The sequence below is a fragment of the Rhinoderma darwinii genome, chromosome 2 (genome assembly GCF_050947455.1).
Source record: "Rhinoderma darwinii isolate aRhiDar2 chromosome 2, aRhiDar2.hap1, whole genome shotgun sequence".
NCBI classification, from domain to species: Eukaryota; Metazoa; Chordata; class Amphibia; order Anura; family Rhinodermatidae; genus Rhinoderma; species Rhinoderma darwinii.
In genome coordinates, this window is record NC_134688.1 from 413,404,363 (window position 1) to 413,429,684 (window position 25,322).

Sequence of the window (25,322 nt, forward strand, 5' to 3'; positions counted from 1 at the left end):
CCCTCCGGCCCGTCCGCTCCGTCTGCTGCCGCTGGTGCAAGTGCACAAGTCCGGAAGCCGCGACCGGAAGTAGTAATCTTACTGTCCGGCCGCGACTTCCGGTCCACAGGAAAATGGCGCCGGACGGCGCCAATTTCAAATTGGACTGTGTGGGAGCGGCGCATTCGCAGTTCCCACACAGACGGCGTACACAGAAGTGGATGGGACAGGAGCCGTTCGCAGTCCCTATGGGACTGTGGCTGCCGTATTCCATGTCTGTATGTGTCGTTAATCGACACATACAGAAATGGAACAAAAAATGGCAGCCCCCATAGGGAAGAAAAAGTGTAAAAATAAGAAAAAGTAAAACACAAACACACAAATAAATATAAACGTTTTTAATAAAGCACTAACATCTTTAACATATGAAAAATAAATTTGTGATGACACTGTTCCTTTAACTAAAAAATGTATTGAGAACTTGTCAAGATATCGTTAAAGGGAATGTTCATTATCATGGGGGTGGCCATCTTGTCTGAGCTGCTGCTTTGCTCCGTGAACAGCAGTTTAGAGATTTATTTTACATTCACGACATGGACGTATGAAACTGGACTGTGGAGGGGATTCATGGACTTCTATGGGACAGTATTCTGGGCATGCTCTGTGCAATGTGTTGGCATTTCTATGTAGAATGATACTATATGTAAACTGTAGGTGGACATGCCATTAATTTCCTGTCTACATTATCTCTCTTTTCTCTTTGCAGGCTGGATTCTCATTGACCGTTGTGGGAAGCATTTCGGGAGCATTTTAAACTATCTTAGAGACAACACTATTGCTCTTCCAAAGAACGGCCATGAGATCAGGGAATTAATGGCAGAAGCCAAATATTACCTCATTCAGGGCTTAGTAGACAAGTGTCAAGCAGCTTTACAGGTGAGAAAATGCACTTACTCATTCCCCCCCCCCCCCCCTGTGATCTTTGGGTTTATTTCTTCTATGATGTGTTTTATGATAACTTGTGCTCTTCAAGGTATATGATACATTATGACACCAAAGAGAACCTGATTTTCCACAAAGTTCGACTCTGAGCAATTTACTCTCTGCTGTAAGTCTCAACTAATAGACACTATGGGGAAGATTTATTAAAGGGGTTATCGGATTCTGTTTTTTTCCAATGACTGCAAATGAGAAATTAACATAAGCAGCACTACTTACATATCAGCAGCACTTACATATCTTTGGCTCCGGCTATCTGGCACAGATGCTCTGGTGGCACTCCCTGTAATTGTTTACATGCACGTAACATGTGACCACTGCAGCTAATCAGAGGTCTCAGCGCTGACGAATCGCATTTCCGGCATAATTTCAGAAGTATGATTAGTCCGCCCTGAACACTCTGGCAGCAGTGGTCACGTGCTATGTGCATGTACACAATCCATGCTAGAAATACGATTAGTCAGCGCTGAACCCTCTGGCTGCAGCGGTTATATCCATATAAACATTTGCCGGGAGTTCCGTCGAGTGTCGGCGGGGGAAAGGCTAAGCAAGTACTGTTTCTTTTATTCATTTATGTAATTTAGGCCGGATTCACACAAGCGTGTGAGTTTTGCGCGCACAAAAAACACTGCGTTTTGTGCGCACAAAAGTTTCATAACAGCTCCGTGTGTCAGCTGCGTATGATGTGTGGCTGCGTGATTTTCGAATGCTTTTATGTTTGTAAACAGAAAAGCATGTGGTGCTTTTCTGTTTTCATTCATAGTTTTGACTACTGTAGCGCGCATCACGCACGGCACATGGAAGTGCTTCCGTGTGCCGTGCGCGGTTTTCACGCACCCATTGACTTCAATGGGTGCGTGATGCGCGAAAAACTGCCAAATATAGGACATGTCGTGAGTTTTACGCAGCGGACACACGCTGCGTGAAACTCACGGACAGTCTGAACGGCCCCATTGACTAACATAGGTCCGTGCGATGCGCGTGAAAATCACGCGCGTTGCATGGACGTATTATACGTTCGTCTGAATAAGCCCTTAGACTGGTGTTTCACATGCCTTAATAAATAGTTCTCTGCAGTAAGATGCAACATATTTCTCAAATGATAGTAAGTTTGTTGGGTGGCGGGCGGGTGGCCCGTCTCTTTTTTTTTTTTTTTTTTCTTTGCTAAGTCCCGCCAACTTTTTTCAAAGTTGCATGAGCAGCGTAAACTGCCCAAAAGTTGCAATTTTCACCTTTTGCGACTTTTATACGCCAGAAAACTGGCTTAGAAAGGTTAATAATCACCCTCTATATCGGCAATAAAGCATTTTTAGGAAGATTGTCGGAATATGAGGCAAATGGCTAATCCTTGTCCTGTTACATCACATAGCTTGTGCTGGCATCTGACCATGCTTAATTATCATTTGAGGCGCTCATTATCTAGAAAAAAAATCTACAAGTGGGGGTGTTATTGAGTGATACTGACAGTCTTTAATCCTGTGGTATTCTGGATCATTTGTTAAACGATAACCCTACCAAAAAAATGATCTTGCTATACAGACATTCTTAATAGGATTATCCGCTTCGGACAACCCCTTTTCATTGAGCAGGTTCCCTAGTGAATAGTGGATCCCAACCAGTGAGCCACTGTGCAGATCACGGGGCATCCATGTAATGCACAGATACCAGCGGTTGTCCCAGGGAAGTGTTCCTCAACCCCAGGAAGTGGGAGTGCTACCCTGACAACTGAGGAAGTGTGTGTGTGGGCACCTGTGGAGACTGCTGAGAAAGTGTGGGACCGCACTTATGACTGGGGAAGTAGAGAGAGAGAGCGTGCACAATTTTTTTAGGGAAGGACACTCCTGTGACCACCATAGACAACTCTAGCTAAAGTTAGTCCCCAAACCACTGAGACCATTATCTAACGATGGTGTAAGTCCATATAAACATACCTAATCTGCTAATGTTAAAGACTGTAGCCCATCGGCAACACGATTGCGGAGGTGTCGATGATCGCTATGGCAACCGGAGGTCTAACTGGTCTACATGTCTGCCGTGTACAGAAGTCTATTAGGCCCTGTCAGAGGCAGGACCTAATAGACTGCCTATAGATATAGCCATACAATAAGACACAATCTGCACTACAACTCCTATAGAAATCCCATAAACAAACATCATCCATTCAGGTGCGGCATGTTAGTAATCTGTTCTGTGGTGCTCCGTGCAAGATTCTAAAGATAAAGACTGCAAATATAGTAGAATTAACCAGCACAGCACTCACCCAGCTTTTATTAGCATATCATACCTTATCCTTGATAGGACACATACAGGTAACAGGGCTCCTGCCACAGCTCCGGCAGACACGTGACTTCATCCAGGCACCCTGATAAGAAAGGACACGGTTTAACAGTGCGACACTGGCTTGTGCATATTGCTTTGAAGCGTTACAAACCTCCATGGATAATTTGATTGTTTATATATCCCATTATTCTGCCACTTTATTATGCCCTGATGTACTCCGCACAGATTATATATGCCCCCACATTTATACCACGTAAAATTTGTACTCCTAAAGCTAAATAACAATTCCTTCCTTCTGAGCGCTACACTGTGCCCAAACAGCAGTTTACGGCCACATATATGGCGTTGCCATACCCAGGACACACTCCATTGACACCAGCTGGGCACATCATATTGGGCACTGAAATGGCATATCTGTAGAAAAAGATCCAAGTTTTACTTTGCACCATCTGCAGCGCATTCGTTTTGGAAAAAACCTGGGGTAAAAATGTTCACTACACCCCTTGATAAATGCCTTGAGGAATGTTCTTTCAAAAATGGAGTCACTTGTGGATTTTCCTATTTGATCTCCAAGCCTCTGCACATGTGGGTAATGCTGGGTTATTCCCCAAATAAGGCTTCAAATGTGTATGGTACTCTTTCTCTCCTGAGCCCTGTTGTAAGTCCCTGCAAAAGATTAGGGCCACAGGTGGGGTGTTTCTAAAACAGGATAATAGTTAGAGCGCTGTCTGTCCATGGCGGCACAACATATTTGGCACTGAAATGGCATATTTATGAAACAAATTGCCATTTTCACTCTAACATCCAATGCGTAGTAGTTTCTGGAAAACACCTGTGTAGTCAACATGCTCATTCTACACCTATTGAATTCCTTGAGAGGTGTCGTTTCCCAAATGGAGTTACTTCTCAGGGGTTTCCACTGTACGGGTACCTCAGGGGCTTTGCAAATGCGACATGCACCCAAAAAACAGTTCAGCCAAATCTGCATTCCAAAAGCCAAATTACGCTCCTTCCCTTCTGAGCTCTGCTGTGGGTCCAAACAATAGTTTGACACGTTTGGGGTATTGCCGTACTCGGGAGAAATTGCTTTACAAATGTTGGGGGGGATTTTTCTTTTGTTGAAAAAATGTAAATTATATTTTTTTTTTTAAGTAAAATATCTTATTGGAAAAAAAAATGTGTTTTTCATTTTCACTGCCCAATTGTAATAAAATACCTGAGTGGTCAAAATGCCCACTGTACTCCTAGAATAATTCCTTCAGAGGTGTGTTTTCAAAAATAGGGTATTTTTGGAGGTGTTTCTTATGTTTTGGCCATTTTAAGATCTCTACAACGTATAGTGGTGCCTAGGAAACCTCCAAATAAAATGGAGGCCACAAAATCTACTAGGCGCTCCTTCATTTCTGAGGCCTGTGGTTTAGTCAAGTAGCACACTGGGGCCAGATATGGGATATTTTTAAAAACTGCAGAATCGGGGTAATAAATATTGAATTGCGTTTCTCTGTTAGCACTTGCTGTGTTACAGGAATAAAAAGATTAAAATTTAATGTCTGCAAAATATCACCTCAACATTGCTTTAATTACTGTGGAACACCTAAAGGGTTAAGAGACTTCCAAAACACTGTTTGAAATGAGGGGTGCAGTTTTTAAGATAGGTGATTTTATGGGGGGTTTCTGACCTACAGAACTGAACGGGTCTTTAAAAAAATAAATAAAAAAATAGTTAATAGCCTATTTTCTTGTCTTGAAAATGTTTGATATTGATGGTAAACTTATAAGCCTTGTAACGTCCTGAAAAAATAAAAGGATGTTCAAAAAAACTATGCCAATCTGAAGTAGAAATGTGGTAAATGTTATATAGTAACTATTTTGTGTGGTATTACGATCTGTTTTACAATCAGAGAAAATCAAATATTAAAGACTGCAATTTTTTTCCAAACTTTCATTAAATTTTGGTATTTTTCACAAATAAGCACTAAATGTATGGACCCAAATTTACTACTAACCTAAAGTACAATGTGTCATGAAAAAACATTCTCATCGCTTGGATAATCGAAAGCATTACAAAAATATTACCACGTCAAGTGACACTGGCAGCAGCAGCAAAGGGTTAAAATGTGAAGCAGCTGCACAAGTAAACTAAGGGGAAAGGTACAAAGGACTTGGGGAAAACCTACGTATTGCTGAAGTTACACTGTAATAAGAAAAACCATACTTGTATAAATATTCCTGTTTATGCAGCAATCTGTTGTGACCTCATCACCTATTGATGATCAGTTTTATGTCATCTGTGCAAAAAATAACAAAAGATAGTGTGTTCTATGACCGTGAATTACGCACCCTCGTCTTTAAAGTATTACATTGAAACGCCACATAATAAGAGAGGAATTGCCATGTATGTGATTTCCTAGTGCAGATGTGGCGATTTTGTAGCACACCTAACACAAGATGTAGTGCCGTGGCTCATCGATGCTCCAGTTACGACCTGCCTGCTCCACTTTCCTCCTGTACGGCCACTGTTCTTCCCTCTGTCCTGCCCTTGTTAAGATAGAAGAAACTTACCACTGCTTTTAAAAGAAGAGACTGGTGTTTTCAATAATGTTACTATATATGGCTCATGTATATTTTTCTGTTACTAGCTGTTACAATTTTTTGTGGTCTCGTGGCTGTTACTGGGGGCCCACTACTGTGACTGGGGGCCCCTTCTCCAGCCAGGTTTCCCTAAGTAGCTTGGCGCGCGAGAATTTTCTACAGAAAGATGATTGAAAATGTTGCCACTCTTATAGGTTTGTTGTTCAAGCCCTAGTATAGTGATTATCATGGTCTGTATAAAAGCCCTGATCCTCAACCTGTCTGACTTTTGTAAGGTCCAGGCGTCCCTTATGACTTCCATTACAGGGTACCGTGCCATTGTATAATGTATACCACCCCAACATATGCCAGAAGGACTCTTTAGGAGAACGTCAGGTCAATGGGACTCTGTATACTTTCGTCATATGCGCCGAGCTCTTTCCCCGAGCGTACGCCAAACATGCACTTCAGTGTGAATAGAGCCTTACTTAACTTTTAGCAGCCTGCAGGTTATTTCCGTCATCCCTAGGAGAGCTGTAATTATAAGTTTATCTTCCTCACTGCATGAAACTTTTAGAAATGATCGCCATAGAATTTTCATCCATAGAAAATGTCATTATAAAGCAGCAGCTGTTTCCTGCAGACTCTCTTACTCTCTTTTATAGTCCAGGACATTGTTGGGTTGTGGGACAGACACGACTGCAAATAATAGAATAGATTTCCTCTTCTAATTGTCTCCATTTTTCCTTCTCTCAGGATAAGAATGAGTCATATGAAGCTGTATGTAATATCCCCATCATCACGTCTCAGAAAGAAGAAGAGAAGCTGATTGAATCCTCTGCCAAGGTGCAGACTCCACTGATGCATTGTTAGATCAGGCGTAGTAATGCAGTGTTCTTCTCAGTCCTATATTTAACATGGGACGGAGTGTGATATGGAACTACGTAGTTCATTTTACTCGGGTAGTGTAATAATGAAATGTTTTCACTGAATCTGTAAATATCAAAGAGATGGATTCCATGACACGATCACCAGGAACCAGAGTAGGTGGCAGGTCTCTATGACAATCCAATTCAGTCATTGGGGGAGATTTATGTGATTTGTGCCAATCCAGGCATGCCAGAAAAAAGTTGCAAACTTTGTGGATTGCCTGGATTGCGCAAAAAGCGTGCCACCTTTTAACACCACTCTTGCCACTAGATTTTGGTATGTGGCACACAGACAGCCCAACATGCAAATAATTTAACGCATCTTACTCTAATAGGCGTCTAAATAAGACTGGCGTATGAAACCCCATTCTCTGTAAATTGCCCCCATTGCATTGCTGTGGATCACTCTGACATATATCTACCAGAGGGGCAAACACTATGAAACTGTTAACATTAGCATGGAGTTTATTATAGTCCGAACTGGACTTAGGCCCCATTCACACTGCCGTGCCCATAATCACGGCCCGCGATTGCGGGCACAGACGGCTGCCCGCATTTTTGGCTGTAAAATGCAAAAGAACGGACATGTTCCATAATTTTTGGAACATTTCTACGGCACGTACACCCATCTGTAGCGATACGGAAAGGTGTTCGTGGCCAATAGAACCGAATGGGTCCGCAGTTATGGAGAGTTTTTACGGTCGTGTGCATGGGGCCTCAGCTTTTTCTAAATTCAGCCATCCAGGCAATTGGCTTTTAAAGGTGAATTCCATGCAAAATAAAACATTTTACCAAACATTCCCTAGTACTGATTTTTGACAACCGCTGCCTCACACTTTAGGCATCGTGGCAGTGCTTGCAAAAAGGAGACCACATGGAGAACTACTGCCCTAACCACCCTAGAAAGCATCATCACCCCTCTATGATGTACGTGTGCCCTAATCAGGGCAACCTCTGCTAATATTATAATGTCTAGATGTATTGTAGTCTCTGGACTTCTGGACCCAGTGTCTGGTTGATCAGAATTGTACTCGAGATCATTTTGTTCCTATGGGCTCCTGAAAGGTAAATCTGTAAGGCCTCATGCACACGACCGTATTTTTTCCCACCCGTAAATACTGGCGTAAATACGGGTTCGGTGTCACACGTATTCCACCCGTTTTGCACCAGTATTTACGAACCCGTGCTCGTAAATATGGGTCCGGTGTCACACGTATTCCACCCGTATTTACGAGCACGTTTTTGGCGGCAAAATAGCACTGCACTAATCGGCAGCCCCTTCTCTCTATCAGGGCAGGATAGAGAGAAGGGACAGCCTTTTCTGTAATAAAAGTTAAAGAAATTCATACTTACCCGGCCGTTGTCTTGGTGACGCGTCCCTCTCTTCACATCCAGCCCGACATCCCTGGATGACGCGGCAGTCCATGTGACCGCTGCAGCCTGTGATTGACCTGTGATTGGCTGCAGCGATCACATGGCCTGAAACGTCATCCAGGACGTCGGGCCGGATGTCGAGAGGGACGCGTCACCAAGGCAACGGGCGGGAGACCGGACTGGAGGAAGCAGGAAGTTGCCGGTAAGTATGAACGTCTTTTATTTTTATTTTTTACAGGTTTATACTGATCGGTAGTCACTGTCCAGGGTGCTGAAAGAGTTACTGCCGATCAGTTAACTCTTTCAGCTCCCTGGACAGTGACTATTTACTGACGTCGCTTAGCAACGCTGCCGTAATGACGGGTGCACACATGTAGCCACCCGTCATTACGAGAGCTCCATAGACTTCTATGGACTGTCCGTGCCGTTATTACGGCCAGAAATAGGACATGTTCTATCTTTTTTAACGGAACGGGCACCTTCCCGTGAGAAAACGGGAAGGCACCCGTCGCCAATAGAAGTCTATGAGCCCGTTATTACGGGTCGTGATTACGACCCGTAATAACGGGAGTTTTTACGGTCGTGTGCATGAGGCCTTACTGGTGAAGATATTTGTTCTTCCTCATCACTTGTTTGTTTAGTCTTGTTATGGTCCATGTTCTCCGCCAGTCTCCGGGTTAATATGTTATGTCTTTGTGTTTCCCAACAGCCTGTGGTCAAGCTCTTGTATAACAGAAGCAATAACAAATACTCGTACACCAGGTGTGTTACCACTTTACATTGTGTTTTGCCACAAATTACATCTGCATATAGGGCAGTGATAAAGCCAGCCTGATGGGTAGAGTAGTTTATCTAATGACTGATTAGAACGTTTTTGCCGTGGTCTTTGAAATACTGGATAGGAGCTCTAGGATAGAATGACCTCGTAATATGGGAAAGTCACACGTCTGCTTATGTAACTTGTCACCTAGGATTACAGGGTTACATGAATTAAACTTGCCATGAATGGCCCCCTGATCCGACTGGCATTCCAATATTTTTCATTTTAGGGACATGGATTGTTTGAATAACCCTTTTTTATAAGGAAGTCGCCTCTGATCAGATGATCACTGTGGGTTCGGCTCTGCCTGATACAGAACTCCAAATCAGTAGAGTGAAATGCTAAAATTCTGGAGGTTGTAGGGTCAGTGATCCAGGACTAATGTTAAATCAGTATCTAAACAAATAGAATAGATATACAGGCGGGGGTAAGAATGTGGGCCTCAATCTTGCTCATGGTGGGGTGGCACCATTTCTTTCGGGGTTTCTATTGGTGGATTTAACCTCTAATATCTTTTGTACATTTTCTCTTTATTTGGCTCAAACAACTATCAAAAGATGAATGTGCAAAAAGTATTGATTATATTATATGGCTTTATATAGTTTGTCAGTTTACAGGACCTCTTTTCTGGAATGGGCAGGTAATATTTGATCCTCCCACAATTCCATCTTCTCTTCTCAGAGTTCCTCCATCGCTCTTTTTGCATGGTGGGAGACCTTTTTAGATCTTAGTGCTAAAGGGTACACTAATGTGCGAATTCTTGTTCTTCAGGAATTGGAATGCTGAAAAATAAAGAAATATTCTGAGTTTGGGGGGCAGTGAATATTTTGCTGCAATAGTAGATTTATAAAATTATTTGATAACAATTTTTAGACCTTTTACTTCAAACCAATTTATGATAATTATCATAGAATAACATTTCATTTTGTTTTAGTAAAGCAAAACAAAGTGACAGATGGTAGCCCGCGATTACAAAATGTGGTTTTGGCTACAATTGCTGCAAAAACGTGAATTGATCGTGAAAATGCTGGATACAATTCTAGGCAGTGATTCTTCATTAATGTCATGTTTTATTTTTCCTTATTTTTTTAATATGGCGACTATAGCAACTCTGACGACAACCTTTTGAAAAATATTGAGCTGTTTGACAAACTTTCCCTTCGCTTCAATGGGCGAGTCTTGTTTATGAAAGATGTGATTGGAGACGAAATCTGCTGCTGGTCCTTCTACGGGCAGGCACGGAAGCTGGCAGAAGTCTGCTGCACCTCCATTGTTTATGCCACTGAAAAGAAGCAAACTAAGGTATTCTTAACCCCTTAATGACCAGCCTATTTTGGACCTTAATGACCAAACGTTTTTTTTTTTTCAAAATTATTTGTTTTTGTGTCTCCATATTTGAAGAGCCGTAACGTTTTTATTTTTTCGCCGATGCAGTTGTATGAGGGCTTTTTTTTTGCGGGACGACTTGTAGTTTTTATTGGTACCATTTTGGAGTAGATGCGACTTTTTAATCACATTTTTTTAAAGTCAGGATTCACAGAACAGCATTTTTTCCGTCGTTTTTTATTTAATTTTTTACGGCGTTCACCGTGCGGGTTAAGTAATGTAATAGCTTTATAGTGGGGGTCGTTACGGACGCGGCGATACCAAATATGCGGAACTTTTTAACTTTATTTTGGTTTTTTAATACTATAGCATTTTGTAAGGGGAAAAAGTGGGTTTTTTATTTTTTCACTTTTTTTTTTTTAATTAACTTTTATTAAACTTTTTTACTAGTCCCACTAGGGGACTTCACTATGCGATTCTCCGATCACTATTATAATACACTGCAATACTTCTGTAGTGTATTACTGCCTGTCCGTTTAAAACGGACAGGCATCTGCTAGGTCATGCCTCCGGCATGATCTAGCAGGCATTCGCTCCAGGCAGACCTGGGGGCCTTTATTAGGCCCCCGGCTGCCATCGGAGACACTGACACTCGGAGATCGTATCGCCGGGTGTCGGTGGGAGAGAGAGGGAGCTCCCTCCCTCTCTCCAAAACCACTCAGATGCGGTGCTCGCTATTGAGCACCGCATCTTAGGGGTTAAACGGGTGAGATCGATACTAATATCGATCTCACCCGGCAGAGCAGGGACGCCCCCAGCTGCCTCTGGCAGCTGAGAGCAGGGAGATTTGACAGCTCCCTGCTCTGTTTACTTATTCCGATGCCGCGACGTAAAAAGTCTATGGCATCGGAATAAGGCCCTTTAGTGACCGACGTAAAAACGCTATGGGCCGGTCACTAACGGGTTAATAGACCCTTAATAGGCTTAAAAGCATAGACTGTCTTCTATTATATATAGTTTTCCCCTGGATTTCTGTATCCTAACAATGTGCTTCTTTCCCACTGATCAGGTTGAATTTCCTGAGGCACGGATCTATGAAGAAACCCTGAATGTCCTTCTCTATGAGACCCCGCGAGTCCCTGATAACTCTCTACTGGAAGCCACAAGCCGCACACGCAGCCAAGCGTCTCACAGTGAAGACGATGACTGTTTTGAGCTCCGAGACCGCGTACGTCGTATTCATGTGAAGAGATACAGCACATATGATGACAGACAGCTGGGGCACCAGTCAGCATACAGGGACTGACTCTACATTATAGATGGAATGCAAAGTTCTCTTTGCCTAGTGACTTTTATAGACCAAAGTCTTTTTCTAGGAGAAATCTAATCACCAGTTCAAAACATCAAAGACTCGTATGCATGAAGTCCTCATCCATCCAGTGTAACTGCATGAATGGATGACTTTACATTTTGGTGATTGGAGCGGATTCCATTATAACAATAATTAATATAGAAGACAAGTGTGTCTTACTAGGGAGCTTCATTCTGTAAAACCTATTTATTATCCACTATAGGTCTTTTCTTTATCCCGTGACATGGAATGGGGTGACTCTAATGCTTTTAGTGACACATACACTGATCGTCTTAGTACTGAAATGTCTTAAAATATCTTTGCTTCCCAGTGTTCAACCCCAGCAGAACACTTATATTCCGTAAGGGTGAATCTTTGTCACTGAAAAATACCCATCAGTGTCTGAAATTAAAGTAGAACTCAAGTATAACCGCTTACTGAGGGGCACTTACATGATAGTAATTTTCTCATTGGTGGTTTAATTCTTTGAAAAAAAAACAGCTTGTGGTGGCCTTGTGTGTTGTGCTTTGGCTAATCTGAAAAAGACAAGCTGCAGTTTAAAGCATGGTGGAGGTAGAGCACAGCAGCCTGAGTCTCTGATAAGACAGGGTGTGCATTTCAGACTACCCAGATTTTCTATTGACAATGCAGTTAATTGGAAGACATTGATCATAGCTGTGTCCTAATAGTGCAAAGCTGAAAAGCAGCCTGACTACGCACAGTGAAGAACACGTAAGCATTGACCATAGGTAATTACTTGTAATAGTTAAGATCACAGATGGCACTCTTCTCTTACCAATATCCCTTCCCAGAGTCAAGACAGGTCACTGTTTATTGTTCAAACATGACTTGATTCACGTTAATTCACCTGAGCAGGCAATTAGCAGTTGTTCTGTGCGCTTGCATTAGATAAGACTTATGTTTTACAGTGAACTGCAGAAATCACTAATATATAGGAGCCATTAGTTCGTAGAGCCTAGAGATAATCTGCAATATCGGGGATATTGCCTCAAAGCACACAATAGATTCATGTCATGATCTGCTCATAATAGAAGGTGACATGTTATGGAGAACGAAGGGTTTACGAATCAATTCAGAATGACTGCATTATTAATGACTTTAGAAGTTGGAGATCATTGAGAAAGCTCTTTGTTTTCTATGGGTCCCCATGAAAGTGTGCCAGATCACACGGACGGACAAGATGCCACTTATTTATGTGCAAGCAGTTGACCTTTTTGCGGTTTAAGTTTTCATTTGTATTTTAGCGTACTCTTTAAATGGGTAATGTACAGTTAGTGCGACTTTAGACAAATAATTATGTTTTAAAAAAAAAATTAAATATGTTTATTAGGACTTTGAAAGCAGCACTGGCATGTGATGGAGTCCTGAGGTTGATGGCACCGTCGGTTGGATGATGAAGTCCTTTTTGGGTTGAAGACATTGGCCCACATATGCTAATGCTGTCTAATAGTTATACAGCGTAAACTTAGACCAGGCAGGCACAAAATGCGCCAAATTTATCACTGGTGCATCCTGCTTGACCTGTTATATAATTTTCTCTTCCTTATACTACTTTTGATTGGACTTACTTTGCGCCACAATTTTGTGCCAGTTTCCTGGCACACATTGGTTCATTTAGTTTTCTTCCCTTTTTTCGTAAAACCATGTCCCTTTCCCACTAGGCCACGCCCTTTTTATGAACACTTTTAACACAATTTGCGTCACAATTTGGTGCAATGTTCGACATTTTCTAGACCCAGACATAGTAGGTTATCGGTTATCCCCAATGTGTAGTAAGACGGAACAGTTCAGATTTCGCAGTTTAATATGCTACCTAAGGTTAAATGTGGTCGACCTTCTAAGGAGCACAGAATTATTCTAAGACTACATGATGTATTGGGACTTATTGTAGTAATAGATTGTGGTATTGGCACAATGCTGATCTTCTGTTTTTTTAACAAATATATTTTAAAAACGTCTTTAAAATTTAAGTTTTTGCTGAATGGATCTTATCCCTGGTTACATTTTCGATAGTGAAGTATTCCTTACAGACAACAAACCTTTTTTTCTATAACAGACTTTCATTTTTAGCTGTTAGCCATAAGGAGTTCATCAAGAATGTGTAAAATCTGTTTTGAAGTTTATAAAGGTGGACATAGTCTTTAACCCCTTTCCGACCGCCAATACACCTTTTCACAGCGGCCGTTAAGGGTACTTATGCCAGAGCGCCGCCTTTTCACGGCGCTGTGACATAAGCCTGCCACGGGTGTCCTGTGACAGCTAAAGTGGGTGTCGTGCGGTCTAAAGGCAGCCGGGCACCTGCTCTAATGGGCGGGGTTGATATCCACATCGTTCTCACCCGTTTAACCCCTTAGATGCGGTGCTCAATAGCCGCATCCAAGTGGTTTTGGAGGGAGCGTGCTCCCTCTGTCATCCCACCGGCACCCTGCAATCGCAAGGTGCCGAGGGCCTAACAAAGGCCCCCAGGTCTGCCTGTAGTGGATGCGTGCTAGGCAATGCCTGAGTTATGACCTAAGAGGTGCATGTCCGTTTTACACCGAAGTATTGCAGTGTATTATAAAAGCGATCAGAAGTCGCATAGTGATGTCCCCTACAAATCCCAAATAAAAAACCCACTTTTTCCCTTTATAAAATACTTTCATTTGAAAAAAAAAAAAAAAAATTACATATATTTGGTATCACCGTGTCCGTAACGACCCCACCTATAAAGCTATTACGTTATTTAACCCGCACGGTGAATTCCGTAAAAAATAAAAAAAACTGCCAGAATTGCTATTTTCTGTTCATCCTGCCTTCAAAAAAATGTGATAAAGTTCCATGTACTCCAAAATGACACCAATAAAAACAAGACGTCGTCCCGCAAAAAACAAGCCCTGATTCAGCTGCATCGGCATAAAAATAAAAAAATTATGGCTCTTAAAACATGGCAACACAAAAACAATAATTTTGAAAAGAAGAGTGTGTTTTTACTGTGTAAAAGTAGTAAGACATACAAAATCTATATAAATTTTGGTATCGCCACAATCGTAATGACCCACTGAATAAAGTTTATTATGTTATTTATACTACACTGTAAACGGCGTAAATCTAAGACGCAAAAAAAGAGTAGCAACATTTTTTTTTTCCATTACCCCCCAAAAATTTAATAAACGATCAATAAATTATATGTGCCCCAAAATGGTGCTATTTAAAAAAATTAATTGTCCCCACAAAAAACTAGACCTTATACAGCTATGTCGACGCAAAAATAAAAAAGTTATAGTTCTTGGAATGCGACTATGGAAAAAACGTAAAAAATGGCTTTGTCGTTGTGGTTTAAAATAGGCTGGTCATTAAGGGGTTAAGCATGGATAGTAAACATTGTTTTTCGGAGAGCTGGTCTCACCGGGATTGCCTTAAAAAGGCGAAGTAGAAAGATGAGCAGTTAAAAGGCTACGTACACGTTTTAAAAGCTGTTTTTTTCCTATCAATGTTTTATGTGATTCTAAACTGCTTCTATGTATCCTCTATTCATAGAAACTATCATTTGCCCTGAGCTGCTCAGCTGAGAGCGGGACCTGTGTGTGTCTAACATACAGGACCATGATAATATCGATCACAACAAGTTCATCAAGTTAGATGTAATTGTGATCCTGTGTGTTAGCTGAACTGAGGGATTCGGCTCATGGCGAACGATACATAGAAGATGTATCGGAAAAACTAAACAAAATAAATAAAAATCAACTCAAAATCGCTTTCGAATATATATAAGCTTACAATGGTACATAGCCTTTTAAAGGGTTTTTTCACTACCGGACCACAGGATAGGTCATCAGTGTATGTTCGGTGCGGTTCCGACACCTGGACCACGCACCGATCCGCTGCTTCGGCTGCTTGCAGGCACCGGATGTCATTGCACAGTATACGGAGTTGGAGGCAATTGGCTCTGTACACTGCATAGCGGTCGTGCTGCAGCTCTGCTCCTATTCACTTGAATAGGACCAGTGTTGCAGCTCGGCCGCTATTCCGTTGCTGAAGTCATCTGCTACGGCCATGGACGTCCGGAGACAGCCAGAGCAGCTGATCGGTGCGGGGTCCGGGTATCGGACCCGCACCGAACATACACTGATGACCTATCTGGTGGATAGGTCATAAGTTGTCCGGTAGGTTAATAACCCCTTTAAGCTAATCAAGACATTGCTGTATATAGTACCTTGCACCTCCATCATCAATATGTTTTTATATATTAACCCTTTCATACTTCTAAAACATTATCTTTAGTTTTTCATCGATGTAAACATTTAATGAACACACACTGCCCTTATCCCCTTCTGCTTTTACCTCCAAAGAAGCTTTGTGTAGAAACAAGTTGAGCTGAGTTTGCCATCTCTATTGTTAGTGACTGGTTCCAAGGAAGCTGTGCTGAGAAACCCTGTTAGACTCCCTTTAATCAGTAAAGAAAGCATATGTCAGAAGATTTGGCACTGCCTACCTGCTGACGCTACTAGGTGGCTATTGGGTAATCCGCTTACCACTGCTGGTTACTGCTTGCATCAGCTTGAAAAGTAAATATTTTTTTGGCTGCGCGCCGTGTCCACTGAACCAGGAAGTGTCCGGCATCTAGCGCTCCAACCCCCCCCTATGCAGTTGATTTATGGCTCTGCTTGTCTTCGCCGTCAATCTACTGCAGAGGGGATAGGAGGTTGTTGGAGTGCTGGATGCCGGACACTTCTGGTTCAGGAATCTGATGCCTACCTAGCAGTGTCAGTCGTTTGATGTAAAATCTCATGACAAACTCCCTTTAAAAGTGTTGTCATGAGATCCCATTAAATTAATTAGTGCCATTTAACCCTTTCAATCTGTAGATTCACGTCCTTTTCGCACATACCCCGTGCTGCCAGGGCGTGAATATACAGATCTCTGTTCCAGCCGGCATAGCGCTGTGAAAAGCGCTCGGACGCCGGCTGTGTCAGTGTCCCCGGCTCCCCAGCAACCTGCTCACTGTCAGCCGAACCGATTGGTTCGGCTACAGAGAATATGATCACCGTTATTAACTGCTTCCTGGCCGCCTGCAGTAAATTCACGTCTACGCTTGCTGGGCTCTGTGCAGCGCTGATGTGAATTCACAGTGGGTGTTAAGCGCGATGCGGGTGTCTCAAAGTAGTGCTAACACCCGGATCGCGCTGTTAACCCCTGCTTCTGGTCCCGGAGACCTGATTCGTTCAGGTCCCGATCATGTTATCGCAGGGAAAGTTTGTTGTAGCAACAAACTGGAAAGTTTGTTTCTACAACACTTTCCCGAGGACCGATTGCGGGTGCTGCCGTCGGTTGCATGGCAAAACCGGAGGCCAAACAACGGCCTCCGGTCTGCCATTCACGGAAGCCTATGAGGACCAGCTGGTCCTCATAGGCTTCCTGTCAGTGTGACTGTCAACGTCACACTGACCGTTTATAATACGTTACGCTACCTAGGTAGTGTAATGTATTATAGCAGCTATCAGTGCTGCAGGTCTTCAAGTAAAAAAAAAAAAAGTTATAAAAATGTTTTATAAAAGTTATAAGTTACAAAAACAAAAAATGCTTTTTTTCCTATAATAAGTCTTTTATTATAGGAAAAAAAATAAAACGTTAAAGTACACATATTTGGTATCACCGCGTTCCTAACGACCCTAACTATAAAACTATAATATTATTTTTCTTGCACGGTGAACACCGCAAAAAATAATGAAAAAAACAATACTAGCATCACTATTTGTTTTGGTCATCACCCCTCCCAAAATATAGAATAAAAAGTGATCAAAAATGGGCATGTACCCCAAAATATTACCAATAAAAACTACAACCCGTCCCCCAAAAAACAAGCCCTTACACAGCTTTTTTGACTGAAAAATAAAAAAATGATGGCTTTCAGAATATGGTGACACAAAAAAGAAATAATTTTATAGAAAAGTGATTTTATTGCGCAAACGCCACAAAACATAAAAAAACTTTATACATATGGTATCGCCGTAATCATACCGACCTGCAGAATAAAATAAAATGTAATTTATAGCTCACGGTGAGCACTGTAAAAAAAAAAAAGGACAAAAACATTGTCAAAATGTATGTTTTTTCTTGTCACTTTGCCACAATAATCGAATAAAAAGAGATCAACAAAATCACATGTACCCTAAAATGGTACCAATGAAAACTACAGATTTTTAACGTAACAAATAAGCCCTCGCACGGCTCTGTTTGAGAAAAAAAAAAAAGTTCTGGCGCTCAGAATATAGCGACAGAAATTGTGCAGAGTGTCCAAAAGCGGATAAGATCGGGCGCCATTTATCAGTGCGAAACTGAAATACCAGCAAAACCCCAAACAGAACTACTACCAAGCTAAATCTGCGCTCCAAAAGCCAAATGGCGCTCCTTCCCTTCTGAGCTCTGCCGTGGGTCTAAACAGCAGTTTATTACCACATATGGGGTATTGCTGTAATCGTGAGAAATAGCTTACAAGTTTTGGGGTGCTTTTTATTCTTTATTCCTTGTAAAAATGACATTTTTTTTAAAATATTTTTTCAGAAAAAAAGTAGATTTTTATTTTCACAGACATATTCCAATAAATATAGCAAAAGACCTGTGGGGTCAAGATGCTAACTATACCCCTAGATAAATTCCTTGAGGTGTGTAGTTTCCAAAACCACTTTTGGGGAGATTCCACTGTTTTGGCACTACACTTCAAACCTGACATGGTGCCTAAAATATATTCTAAAAAAAGGAGACCCCAAAATCCACTAGGTGCTTCTTAGGCCGGTGCTTCAATCCATTACCACACTAGAGTCTCATGTGGGATATTTCTAAAAACTGCAGAATCTGGGCAATAAATATTGAGTTGCGTTTCTCTGGTAAAACCTTCTGTAAAAAAAATGTATTACAAATGAATTTCGGCAAAAAAATAATGAAATTTCTAAATTTCACCTCTATGCTTTAATTCCTGTGAAACGCCTAAAGGTTTAAGAAACTTTCTGAATGCTGTTTTGAATACTTTGAGGGGTGCAGTTTTTAAAATGGGGTGATTTATGGGGTCTATCTAGTACATAAGGCCCTCAAAGCCACCTCAGAACTTAACTGGTCCTTGATGAAATAGCCTTTTGAAATTTTCTTGAAAATGTGAGAAATTGCTGCTAAAGTTCTAAGCCTCGTAACGTCCTAGAAAAATAAAATAATGTTCAAAAAACTATGCCAACATAAAGTAGACATAGGGGTGATGTTAATTAGCAACAATTTTGTGTGGTATTACGATCTGTTTTACAAGTAGATTACATTTAAAATTAGAAAAATTATTTTCACAAGCTATGAATTTATTGACCAAATTTTTCCACTAACATAAAGTACAATATGTCACGAGAAAACAATCTCTGAATCGCTTGGATAGGTAAAAGCATTCCAGAGTTCTCACCACATAAAATGACATGTCAGATTTGAAAAAATGGGGCAGGTCATTGTTAGGGGAGATACAGACGGACGTTGCGTTTTTGCGCGCGCAAACAACGCTGCGTTTTGCGCGCGCAAAAACCATTTGACAGCTGCGTGTGTCATCCGTGTCTGATGCGCGGCTGCGTGATTTTCGCGCAGCCGCCATCATAGAGATGAGGCTAGTCGACGCCCGTCACTGTCCAAGGTGCTGAAAGAGCTAGCTCTTTCAGCATCCTCGACAGTGAATGCCAAACACAATATCGAAAAACCTGTTGAAAAAAAAGAAAGTTCCTACTTACCGAGAACTTCCCGGCCGTTGTCTTGGTGACGCGTCCTTGGTGACGCGCCTCTCGACATCGGGCCCCACCTCCCTGGATGACGCGCCAGTCCATGTGACCGCTGCAGCCTGTGCTTGGCCTGTGATTGGCTGGAGCTGTCACTTGGACTGGATTGTCATCCCGGGAGGTCAGACTGGAGGAAGATGCCGGGAGTTATCGGTAAGTCAGAACTTCGTTTTTTTTTTCTACAGGTTCATGTATATTGGGATCGGAAGTCACTGTCCATGGTGCTGAAACAGTCACTGTCCATGGTGCTGAAAGAGTTAAACTATCTCCTGACGTCGCGTACTGATAATTTGTTTGCCGGGTTCGGCCAAAACGAGTTCGGCTGAACCCGGTGAAGTTTGGTTCGCTTGTCCGGCTTCGCTCATCGCAAAGACACTCCGTTTGGATGTTTGGAAACAGAAAAGCACGTGGTGCTTTTCTGTTTACATTCATCCTTTTGACAGCTGGTGCGCTGTTTCAGTCGGTTCGCACGGAAGTGCTTCCGTGCAACCTGCGTGGTTTTCACGCACCCATTGACTTCAATGGGTGCGTGATGCGCGAAATACGTAGAGTTATTGAACCTGTCGCGCTTTTTGCGCAGCAGACAAACGCTGCGCAAAAAGCACGGACTGTCTGTACTGCCCCATAGACTTGTATTGGTCCATGCGTGCCGCGTGAAAACCACGCGGCCCGCACGGACCGAATACACGCTCGTGTGAATCCCCCCTTACTGAAAGGGTTAATACTACATTTCCCCAGCGGCCAGAGATGGTTAGATGAACTGTTGATCAATGGGTTGGTAATATTCTAAGTTTAAGTCTTCACTATGCAAACATTCAAACCTCATAATATACAACTTTGTCTGGAAATGGATATATTGAAGAACATTTTGCCCATTAAGAGCAGCGGTGTATTCTGGAGAATGCTTTATTCCATAGACCTGCGTGATGACTACAGACAGCCATACTTGCTACAATCCGGAAACCCTCATTGTTTTTCCCTAATAGATTGTAACAATCTTCAACCCTTGTTGTGTAGAGAACAGTAGGAATCCCATTTGAGGTCTTCATGTATACAATGCAGCCCTGAATGATCTCCAGATGGATAAAGCCCAGGCTGTAATGTCGGGGGCTGCCTCACACGTTGCAGTAATATGAAGAGCAGCTTCTCTTTAGATTGTTCGCCTTCTTCAGTTTGACTTGAGACTGGACACATTTGCTCGGATGTCTATAGAAAGTATCTACTGTCAAAAAACGAATTTGGCCACTTCCCGTGGTATTGTTTGTGGCATCCGGCTTCATTCTGAAATTCACTCTTTCGTTTTCCTGCTTCACGTTACATCGCTCAGCAGTTCCCAGTACAAAAATAGGGGAAGCATCCAACAATCCGTATTAACCATCTCATTTCATTATTTTAAATAAAAAGTTTAATATTCAGCCAGTTTTTCTTTGGGTTTCTTTTAACTTATTTAACCATAGAATTATTTCTGTAATTTTAGGAATTTTGACTAGAAAATAAAACACTAACTTTTTAATAACAATAAAACATAATTATTACAAATGATACATATGTCCTCTTTCTTTTGTGTAAGATCTTTTATTACCCATTGACTTTTTTAATAGAGTGCTTTCTTGGCGTTTGAGTGAGTTGTTAGATAATCGGTGGCCGAAAGATCTTTTGTCTGGTGGTTGAAGTGTATGGTCACCTTTTTAAACCCCACTTACTTTTTTTTGTAGATTTTATCTATATATTCACTGTAAAGGATTGTACTCCCTATAGGTAACATTCTATAATATAACCCAAGGCTCTATTCACACTGCGTTCAAGGCCTACTTTCAGCGTTCTCGTTTGAATTGTGCCTCAGAACGTACGCCCCAATATGTACAATTCAGGTTTAAAGCTTTCAGAATTGTGGATGAGCTCGGGTCTAAAAGTTATCGGGTTTATTTTATGATCAGTATAAGATAAATAAACCTTCACAAAGTGACGTAGGTCCTAAGTATACAAAAACTAAAATCTTTCAAAGGTGAACATGCTCTCAGGTCGGGTATTAACAAAAATAGCAATAAATGCTGCAGTCAGTGGCGCAGTGAACCTTGTGCTCCCGTGATATCATGTGAGGACCGTGAGGTAACGGGCATGATGTAACCGAAGTGTCATGGCTGTCCGTGTTGCTACAGTGTTCCATAGAAGTGGTTAGGTTAGTTTCACATCGCGTTTTTGTCCTCCGGTTTAACATAAAGGAGGTTGTGACAGATACCTAAAAGTGCCATCCGTCACCCATAGACTAATATGTTTTAACGGATACATTGTGAGCTTTTTCATGATTTATCCGCTAAATGGATGCCATTAGTCTATAGGTGGCGGATGCGTCTTAGTAGGCATCCATTTAAAAGGAATTGTCATTTTCACCTCCCCGAACCACTAATACTGCTTTATAGGGAAGGATGATAGTTTTTCCAAACTTACCTATGTTGCCCAAGTCACCCCATCGTGAACCATAAAAAAAAAAAAGTTCTTTCAGGCGCCATATGCAGATGAGCATTGAAGAGTCCTGCAATCTATGTGTTTTCTGCTAAATTGCAGGACGCTTCCTGGATTACAGGACTCTTCAGTGCTCATTTGCATATGGCGCCTGGAAGAGTGAAAGCACTTTATGGTTCACAATAGGGGTACTTGGGTACGTTTGCAAAACTATCGTCTTTACCTGTATAGCGAAACTAGTGGTTTGTTAGGCAAAAATGTGGGGATAGTCTCCCTTTAACTTATTCGTCACCCATAGGCTATAATGACATCCGTTTAGCGCAAATCTAGTAAAAAGCCTGTGGTACATACGTTAGACAGATGCCCGTGACGCATGTGATATGCTGGCATCAGTCACCCATCGGCAAATACGGTGTCTGTTTAACGGATATCTTTTTTTACAGTTTAAATAGTGTAGTCAGCTACGCTACTTTATACTTCATTTTTTGCCGTATAATGGCCCGACAGAGGCCAAAAAGACACTCTCTTTTGGCTCCCGTATGACTAATGGACACATTTAGCGTGTACGTTGCGAACTATAACACGCTAAAGAAAGGTCAACCATGCAGTGTGAACCCTGTATACATAGAACAGTCTATGGGAATGATACTGCAGCGCTGCATTAAAACTGCAAACTCTTTAATGTAATTTTTATTGCTGTTAATTTTTTTTTTTAACACATTGATGTCAGCAGGTGAAAAATGTGAATATAGGCATGTTATACCCAGAAATAATAGTAGCATACCACCAAAAGACTTCAATGTGTGAATCAAATTTATTTACCCTCACTTTAATGGGGGATTCACACGAGCGTGTATTCGGTCCGTGCGGGCCGCGTGGTTTTCACGCGGCACGCATGGACCAATACAAGTCTATGGGGCAGTACAGACAGTCCGTGCTTTTTGCGCAGCGTTTGTCTGCTGCGCAAAAAGCGCGACAGGTTCAATAACTGCGTATTTCGCGCATCACGCACCCATTGAAGTCAATGGGTGCGTAAAAACCACGCAGGTTGCACGGAAGCACTTCCGTGCGAACCGACTGAAACAGCGCACCATCTGTCAAAAGAATGAATGTAAACAGAAAAGCACCACGTGCTTTTCTGTTTCCGAACATCCAAACGGAGTGTCTTTGCGATGAGCGAAGCCGGACAAGCGAACCGAACTTCACCGGGTTCGGCCGAACTCGTTTTGGCCGAACCCGGCAAAAAAATTATCGGTACGCGACGTCAGGAGATAGTCACTGTCCATGGTGCTGAAAGAGTTAAACTGTTTCAGCACCGTGGACAGTGACTTCCGATCCCAATATACATGAACCTGTAGGGAAAAAAACGAAGTTCTGACTTACCGATAACTCCCGGCGTCTTCCTCCAGTCTGACCTCCCTGGATGACAATTCAGTCCAAGTGACAGCTCCAGCCAATCACAGGCCAAGCACAGGCTGCAGCGGTCACATGGACTGGCCCGTCATCCAGGGAGGTGGGGCCCGATGTCGAGAGGCGCGTCACCAAGGACGCGTCACCAAGGCAACGGCCGGGAAGTTCTCGGTAAGTACGAACTTTTTCTTTTTTTTTTCAACAGGTTTTTCGATGTTGTGTTCGGCATTCACTGTCGAGGGTGCTGAAAGAGTTAGCTCTTTCAGCACCTTGGACAGTGACGGGCGTCGACTAGCCTCATCTCTATGATGGCGGCTGCGCGAAAATCACGCAGCCGCGCATCAGACACGGATGACACACGCAGCTGTTAAATGGTTTTTGCGCGCGCAAAACGCAGCGTTGTTTGCGCGCGCAAAAACGCAACGTCCGTCTGTATCTCCCCTAATGGCAAGATTTTCCTATGAAGATTCCCATCAAACCCTGCGCGTGTCAACATAACATTCAGTTACACTTGCTTGACCGGTTGCTCGGGCTCTGCCTAACTTGAGAGGAAAGTAATCCAATATAACCAATTAATTTCCCCTTATGAAGAACTAAAGTTTGAAAACCACATTCCCCCATTTATTTCACATCATTGGCGGAAGCCGAGGCCACAATCTAATGTGCAATCTCAAATACCTGCATAAATGACATAATTCGGTAGTTGGAGCACCATTCCTACTGCAATTTAGAAGAGGTTGAATTTATTTTGATGGTAATGGTGTTTATCTGATGCCATCTAGTGGGGGAATGTGATATCTAAGTAACATACACCACCGTTCAAAAGTTTAGGGTCACTTAGAAATTTCCTTATTTTTGAAAGAAAAGCACAGTTTTTTTCAATGAAGATAGCATGAAGTTAATAAAAAATACACTCTATACATTGTTAATGTGCTAAATGACTATTCTAGCTGCAAACGTCTGGTTTTTAATGCAATATCTACATAGGTGTATAGACGCCCATTTCCAGCAACCATCACTCCAGTGTTCTAATGGTACATTGTGTTTGCTAACTGTGTTAGAAGGCTAATGGATGATTAGAAAAACCTTGAAAACCCTTGTGCAATTATGTTAGCACCGCTGTAAACAGTTTTGCTGTTTAGAGGAGCTATAAAACTGACCTTCCTTTGAGCTAGTTGAGAATCTGGAGCATTACATTTGTGGGTTCGATTAAACTCTCAAAATGGCTAGAAAAACAGAGCTTTCATGTGAAACTCGACAGTCTATTCTTGTTCTTAGAAATGAAGGCTATTCCATGCGAGAAATTGCCAAGAAACTGAAGATTTCCTACAACGGTGTGTACTACTCCCTTCAGAGGACAGCACACACAGGCTCTAACCAGAGTAGAAAGAGAAGTGGGAGGCCCCGCTGCACAACTGAGCAACAAGACAAGTACATTAGAGTCTCTAGTTTGAGAAATAGACGCCTCACAGGTCCTCAACTGGCAGCTTCATTAAATAGTACCCGCAAAACGCCAGTGTCAACGTCTACAGTGAAGAGGCGACTCCGGGATGCTGGCCTTCAGGGCAGAGTGGCAAAGAAAAAGCCATATCTGAGACTGGCTAATTAAAGGAAAAGATTAATATGGGCAAAAGCACACAGACATTGGACAGAGGAAGATTGGAAAAAAGTGTTATGGACAGACGAATCGAAGTTTGAGGTGTTTAGATCACACAGAAGAACATTTGTGAGACGCAGAACAACTGAAAAGATGCTGGAAGAGTGCCTGACGCGATCTGTCAAGCATGGTGGAGGTAATGTGATGGTCTGGGGTTGCTTTGGTGCTGGTAAAGTGGGAGATTTGTACAAGGTAAAAGGGATTTTGAATACTGAAGGCTATAACTCCATTTTGCAACGCCATGCCATACCCTGTGGACAGCGCTTGATTGGAGCCAATTTCATCATACAACAGGACAATGACCCAAAGCACACCTCCAAATTATGCAAGAACTATTTAGGGAAGAAGCAGGCAGCTGGTATTC

The 25,322-nt window shown here is 42.1% G+C and overlaps 1 protein-coding gene and 1 long non-coding RNA gene across 6 annotated transcripts in view; one reads left to right on the forward strand and one right to left on the reverse strand.

Annotated features, from left to right (window-relative positions):
* Positions 1 to 12,059, forward strand: part of TNFAIP1 (TNF alpha induced protein 1) — a 23,889-nt gene extending 11,830 nt beyond the window's left edge. For all 5 annotated transcript variants that reach the window (XM_075854205.1, XM_075854204.1, XM_075854208.1 and 2 more), the window contains 5 exons: positions 746 to 915; positions 6,586 to 6,675; positions 8,842 to 8,894; positions 10,059 to 10,254; positions 11,348 to 12,059. In XM_075854205.1, coding sequence (XP_075710320.1) covers positions 746 to 915; positions 6,586 to 6,675; positions 8,842 to 8,894; positions 10,059 to 10,254; positions 11,348 to 11,584 — 746 coding nt within the window. In that variant the 3' untranslated portion in view covers positions 11,585 to 12,059. The remainder of the gene's footprint in view (positions 1 to 745; positions 916 to 6,585; positions 6,676 to 8,841; positions 8,895 to 10,058; positions 10,255 to 11,347) is intronic.
* Positions 9,528 to 16,069, reverse strand: LOC142743447 (uncharacterized). The gene is made up of 2 exons (XR_012881565.1): positions 15,971 to 16,069; positions 9,528 to 9,734 (listed from the first exon to the last, which is right to left on the reverse strand). It is a non-coding gene; the product is annotated as an uncharacterized LOC142743447 (long non-coding RNA).
* Positions 16,070 to 25,322: the final 9,253 nt, after the last annotated feature.